This window comes from Glycine max, chromosome 19 (assembly GCF_000004515.6).
Source record: "Glycine max cultivar Williams 82 chromosome 19, Glycine_max_v4.0, whole genome shotgun sequence".
In the NCBI taxonomy this organism is placed as follows: domain Eukaryota; kingdom Viridiplantae; phylum Streptophyta; class Magnoliopsida; order Fabales; family Fabaceae; genus Glycine; species Glycine max.
In genome coordinates, this window is record NC_038255.2 from 48,111,944 (window position 1) to 48,118,886 (window position 6,943).

Below are 6,943 nucleotides of genomic sequence, written 5' to 3' on the forward strand. Positions count from 1 at the left end.
GGTGCTGTATATGCTTCAAGATTTCGTATTCATATTGTTTTCAACGTCCAGGCAATGAATATGCATCAAAAGAATGACAATTGATATGCATCAAGATTTCATATTGCTTTTTTTTTTAGCTGTATATGCAAATCAAAATAAAAAACTCTTTTTTTTTTCTGTTTCTTCAACTTGTTTTTTTACAACGTCCATTATTATTATTATTATTTTCTTGTGTTATTATTAAAATGTTAATTATTAATGTGTTATTATTATTTTTTTGACAGCGTGTTATTATTATTATTATTGTGTTAATAATTTTTTAATTGTTATTGTGTTATTATTATTGTTATTTTGTTAATAATTTTTTTTAAATGATTTTGTTAATATTAACTTTATTCAAACATTATAATTTATTTATCATCTTTTTCATTCACTTTTGTAACTTCCGTTATTTTTTTGTTTAAAATGTATTAATCTTTCAAAATCTTAAAAATCCATAAAGTACTTTGAAATCTTAAAAATCTATGTTAGAAATTCATTAAAATCTTGGATTAAAAATCCTGATTATAAAAAGTCTTTTAAAAAAAATCTTTTAAAATCTCACAAAATCAATACAATCCCACATAATCTTTTAAAATCTTCAAGATTGTTTTTGTCAAAATATTCTCTCAAAATCCCAATCCAATACACCCCCTACATGTGTGACTTTTTTATATCATTATGCAGAAAAGGATGACATTTTATGATTTTATTTAATACTTGAAAATATGACGCAGGAAAAGTGAATGAAAATGAATCTTCTGCATAAACCTTTGGGATTTCATCTTTCATTCATTTTTCCTGTCTGTTCCTAAACCAGGAAGGTTCAAAAAGATGTTAAATACTAGTAGCATGGTTAAAATAGAATACAGAACCATACAATCCCCCAACTCACCCCAAAAATAAGATTACATAACCATACTGTTAAGACTATTCTTTATCCAATACCACTTCCCAAAACAAATACTAAATTTCATTGAGACTCAGGACGAAAAACAGAGGTCCCTATGGAGATCACGCCAACACGTGAGATGCAAATTAATATCAATTCTGTAACTCTTTTGAGAAGCATCTTTCAATTTTCCGGAACCCATTAGGCCAAAAACAGTGGCAGCAAGCAGCTCACGTCTTGAACAAAGTGGTGCCCAAAAATAAATATGTGGGAACTTAAAAGCTTCGTCTGTTTGAAGGGTTTGGACAATCTGATGCACGATGCCCGGATTCTCCGCAATTAAAACAGGCCCCTCCAAATCTGCAATGCACATTCATATGTCATATCAGTTACACAGAGTAAATATCACACAAATGGGGCTTATAATAATTCGCACAGGAGAAAAAAAAATAGCAAACAAAATTTAGAGTTATTTAACATTGTATGATGATTTTAAAGAACACCAAACCTGTCTGATGATGAAGGCCTGCTTGATCGTCTACTACCTCCAATTAGCCAATCATCCCCACTGCTTCTACCTGCTGCTCGAGACCAGCTGTTGCCAGTTTTAAAATTTCTACCACCTCTCCAACTAGATCGATCACCAAAGTCATCATCATCAGAGTCTTCCCCATCCCATCCCCGTGAGGATTTAAAACCTCTCCGGTCCCTAGAAGAAGAACCTCCCCTAGAACTAAAACCTCCCCTAGAAGTAGAAGACCCTCTTCGGCTACTTCTATCTCTATCAGAGAACCTCCCATAGAAATCACTTGGAGGCCCATCATCTTGCAAAGGAGGTAGCTGCCAATACAGAGTAACATTAGCAATGTGTTTATATAATCAGTTATACAGGAAAAAAACAGACAGAGACAACAAATAATTACAAAACAAAATATTAACCAGATATTGTAATTTACCTTGGTGATCTTGGAAATGGTGTTTCCAGGTGGTATGTCCCTATTAAGTAACTCTTTAGCAATTTCCTCGGGAAGATCAAAAACGGCTCCTTGAACCTGATGTTAAGTATTGGCAATGTCAAACGGTTTGAACTGTGTGGGTGTGTTCCCAATAGGATCGATGTTCCAAGTAAGACAAGTACATAAAATAAATAAGAGAAAATAACTCAGGTACAAACCCTTTCATCTGCAATTAAATGGATTTTTCCAACTTCATCAGCAGCTGCAGAATAAACATCAGAAAGAAACCCAGTGACTGATCTTGCTGAAAAATATCTTCTACTATCTGAATCTCGAGTTAGTTGCAATGTAATCCATCCCTGACATACAAAACAGTTTTAATGAGATAACACAAGGTTTCAGAAATAGCAGCATACTTGTGAAAGATCAACTTAAAAACCATGCATCACGTTGTGCTTGTTCACACAAAAAATACGTAGATAATAACTGAACACAAAAATAATAAGACATCATGAAATATCTACAGGCCATGCTTTATAACTACATGAACTAGGGACCAACCGTGACACTAGTTTAAATGCTTAAGATGTAGATCACACTCGATTGGAAATATAAGATTTCACAATACCTGTTCATGGGTGATAAGAGACCGGGATGATGGTGGTCGGGAGAATCCACTCAGTTGTGCAAGTGCAGCTGCAAGGGCACTTGTTCCTTGTTCTTCGATCAGTTTCTGTGCAGTAGGGGTGAAAAACTGAACAGACTCGGGATGAACTCCACAAAGTGTGGCAACAACCTGCTCAGCAGATGCCTCCAAAACCTCTTCCATAGCTGGTGAACTAACAAATTCAAACTTGCAGCCTACATCACGTTCAAGGGATCTAACCGTTCTCCGCTGGCTACTGGTGTACAACAGAATGGCATTACCTTGTTTTCCTGCACGCCCAGTACGACCAGAGCGATGTACGAAGGTCTCAGGATCATTGGGAAGCTCATAATGGATAATCTGAATGAAACAGGTAAGATCAATAAGCCTTTCAATATGTTAAGAACAGATAGCATTTCAGTACAAGATCAAGACATTAACAAGAACCTTCTAATTCAGATATAGATTTTAAACCTCTCTAAACAGATTCAAGATTGTGAAGAAATAATCAAACAACAAAATTAAAATAAACACATTTATGTCCACGGTTTGCACATTATATCAAATATAAAATTCTAACTCCTGAGTCAAATGAGACTGTGTACAGTGGAAAAGATTGAAGAAACAGTCAAATGTAGTGGAAATCATATTAACAAAATGGGAAGCCTTTGACTATAGCAAGCACCCAAAACTTAAGACTAGACAAATCATACTTCAGAATAGGCAATAAAGTTCTAGTCCAGTCTAGGGATAAGACAACCCAAAACCCAAACTAATAAACCCTGAATTCCAAAAAAATGATAGCTAGATCCTGAATCCACAATTGAAACCCCCAATCACCAGCCTAAAATTACTCCAAGTGTTTTGCTTTATTATAACTTCACAGCCTTAGTTGGCATTAGATCTAAACTAACAAATAATAAAGCTGGAATTCAAGCAGATTCATACAGAACCAACACCGGAGATCAGATTGCAAAATGTAGACTGCAAAACATCCTTTCGACTTACCAAATCAACATTGGGAATGTCAAGTCCGCGAGCTGCAACATCAGTGGCAACAAGCACTGTGAATTTTCCTTGCCGGAAACCATTCAATGTTCTCTCTCTCTGATGCTGAGATATATCACCATGCAGTGCTTCAGACATTATACTATTTGTTAATGACAATGATACTTCATCAGCATCTCTTTTTGTCTGTGTAAAAACTATAGTCTTCCCACCCTTTGCATAAACCTAAAAGACAAAGGAACAGTAAGTGAAATTATTGACCCCTCACCAAAAAATTTCTTCATGAGTATCCTAAAGCAAAATGGTACAATGACACCATGACAGGAAATAATAGTTTATAAAACATCAGAAATAGAAAATTAACTGATTCGATATATTTTAAAATTTAAAGTGACAACAGTCAGATGAGTTATAGAAAAGAATACATTGCCATAAGTTTGTGTTGAGTGCATAAAATCCAGAAGTTAGATAACTAGGAAGTAATGCATTTGATAAATTTCAAAACAAACAGATAATGAAAATGATGGATTTGTTAACTAGAGTTAACAAAAAATATATTAGATCATCTGTTTTAAATACAATATTGTACTCAACATTCAACAATAACATTTGATCTTTAACGGATACATTTTTTGGTTACCTAAACTAGTAACTGGTAATATTATTTAAAATAATGACTAAACAGAACCCTCAAAATGCAAACTGAAGAGATTAAGAACATCAAGCTAAGATAGAAAAATTTCACTGACAACTTACAGTTACAAGATCAGAAAGAATTGTCCGCTTTGAAGTGGCAGTGGCTGCTATAGCATAAAGTTTTATCCCTTCAGCAAGCTTTTCCTCTTCATCACCAACCTTTTTAAAAGAAAAAGAGAAGGCATTATACTCGTGATTGTGATTTTCAGATTAAAATCCATCATAATCAAGATTCAATTCTCATCCTACGACAACTTAAACATTAATATGCACAATTATGCCTGAATTATTTGATGATAAGGTCAGGAAATGCAAAAGTAATTAAGGCTAATGCTAAATAGAAAGAATTTTATGACAAAAGAACAGATGCGTCTACATTACGATGTAGTCCAGAAACATAAATGTTTCCTTTCTTTTCTCTCCAAACACAGAATGCGTCCAAAACCAAACAGATGGCAGGTTTGTGAGAAGAAACTTCACCACATCACCACAAACTTCAAGTTACTCAGCACAGATATGAATATGACAACCATCTATTTTGTCACATTTAGTTATATGAGAATCTAAACCACACTCTGGAAAAGATCAAAAGACAACTCTGGAACAGCATTAGATAATGTCTTTTATAATTAATTTCAAACCAGCTTGCATAGAACAACACAAACCGCATATGCATATATACTGGCCAAAAACACTTGCGTATGCAATGCTCTTCATAAAAGCATTCTTTGTAGATATAATATTGCTGACACAATCATATGCTGTACTATCTGCTAGCAATGCACACTCTATATAATCAGAGTAGAGAAGCCAAAAGTAACAAAAATTTACCAAATCAATTGTGAGTGGATTGTTCAAATATTTTCTCGCCAACTTCTTCACCCAACTGGGCATGGTAGCAGAGAAAAGCATGCTCTGCCTCTGAGATGGAAGATTCTCCAGAATCATTTCCACATCCTCCTCAAACCCAACAGCAAGCATCTGGTCCGCTTCATCAAGAACCAAATATTGAACCTCACTGAGCTTAAGGCTGTTCCCGTTTATCAAGTCAATTATTCTCCCCGGTGTCCCAACCACCACGTCAACACCGCGCGAAAGCGCACTCTGCTGAGTAACATAAGAAACACCACCGTAAACACAAACAGTGCTCAGGTAAGGTGCAGATTCTTTTATCTCCTTCTCCACTTGCTTCGCCAACTCTCTCGTAGGAGCAAGCACCAAAAATCTCGGAAGCCTACCAGACCTCCTGCAACAAAGTAACAAATGCATGCACATGACTATGATGTATAACTATAGGTTTAATTAAACCTTAATTATTATATTATACATACATGAAGCAAAGTGCAGCACATGAACAAAAATTACCTGTGAGAAGGTGCGTGCTCATCTTCAGTGAGGCCTTTAATAATTGGAATCCCGAACGCTAACGTCTTTCCGGTACCGGTCTTCGCTCGCGCAATGATATCTCTACCTTCTAGTGCAGGTACTAACACCGCTCTCTAATCACACGCGAACAAGAAAAAGAAGCATAAATTGCTGATGAAGTAACCCTAGCAAGTAGTAACAAGTAAGGAAGAAAAGAGAAACGAACCTGAATGGGGAAAAGTTGAGTAATCCCACGGCTCCGGAGAGACTCAACGAGACGCGAGGGCAAGTCGAGCTTGGAAATGTCGAGTTCGTCGGGGTTAACGGATTCGGCGGCGGAGGAGGCGCGGGTGAATTGGTCGTCGTTTTGGTCGAATTCGCGGGCAAGTCCTTTGAAGGCTTCTTCGCTGAGGAGGGAGGAGTTGGGGGTGGCGACGGCGGAGGGGACGAAAGATGGTGTAGGCTTGAGGCCCGGGCCAGTGGAGTGGCGGTGGGCTCGGAGGAGGTTGTTGAAGTGAGACTTGGAGTCTAAAGATTGCAACCTAACGGAGGAAGTGGAAGCAGTGCTTGGCCTCTGGTATAGTTCGAGAGGGGGTGTTTGGTAAATGGAGGAAACGCCTATGATAGAAGAAGCCATTTTTGGAGACGATAAGGGGTTTAGCAGAGAGGCCACGTTCTTCTTTGGGAATGTATGGCCCTTCCAATCTCCACCTCGCTCGCTTTAGTGAACATATATATACACTATAGTCTCTCCATTATTTTCATATTTTTAAATTGCCCTTATCCACCCATATTCCCAACTTGTTATAAAAAGATATTCATATTTTTTTTAAAAGATATTCAAGTTTATATTTACATGTGAGAGACTTCGGGAGTAATTAGAGCCCGTTTATTTTCAATAACAATTTGGTAGAGATGGTAAAATTGGATTGGTTCATTGATCTGCTCCGATTCAACTAAAAAGTTAATGATAAAATTGTATTTTTGATTCATGTGTCTTTAATTTCGGATTTTGTCCCTCAATAAATTAATTCATAAATTTTGTCTTTTTATTTCTTAAAATCATGCTCACTCAGTCGTTAATCGTTAACAAATTAAGTTAATCATCACGTGTCACTTTGTTATTGGATATGTATTATGTTTTGATTGGATGTCAATGAAAGATGAAATACATTGTTATTTTCATTTATCAATCTAAACATGACATAGGACAATCATCATCCAATAAGAATGTAACACATGACAGTCAACATTCTTTCGTAACACGTCTACTTGTGGGGACTGGGGACCAACATTGCATGAGTTTAGAAGATAGGAGGACAAAATTTGTGAATTAATTTACTAAGTGACTAAATTCAA

General features: G+C 36.2%; 1 protein-coding gene across 1 annotated transcript; it reads right to left on the bottom strand.

Moving 5' to 3' along the window:
* Positions 1–846: 846 nt before the first annotated feature.
* On the bottom strand, positions 847–6,308 carry LOC100789516 (DEAD-box ATP-dependent RNA helicase 3, chloroplastic). The gene is made up of 10 exons (XM_003554542.5): positions 5,811–6,308; positions 5,585–5,718; positions 5,051–5,465; positions 4,280–4,378; positions 3,524–3,748; positions 2,498–2,875; positions 2,088–2,228; positions 1,870–1,965; positions 1,422–1,753; positions 847–1,273 (listed from the first exon to the last, which is right to left on the bottom strand). Exons 1-10 carry the CDS (start codon positions 6,219–6,221, stop codon positions 1,189–1,191), a joined length of 2,316 nt encoding a protein of 771 aa, XP_003554590.1. The 5' UTR covers positions 6,222–6,308; the 3' UTR covers positions 847–1,188.
* Positions 6,309–6,943: the final 635 nt, after the last annotated feature.

Excerpts from the sequence above, each read along its gene's own strand:
- LOC100789516 (XM_003554542.5), bottom strand. The coding sequence starts at position 6,221 with ATGGCTTCTTCTATCATAGGCGTTTCCTCCATTTACCAAACACCCCCT. Across the intron at positions 2,229-2,497 it reads CTCTTATCACCCATGAACAG|GGATGGATTACATTGCAACT; the intron begins GTATTGTGAAAT and ends TTTGTATGTCAG. Across the intron at positions 1,274-1,421 it reads AGGCCTTCATCATCAGACAG|ATTTGGAGGGGCCTGTTTTA; the intron begins GTTTGGTGTTCT and ends TGTGCATTGCAG.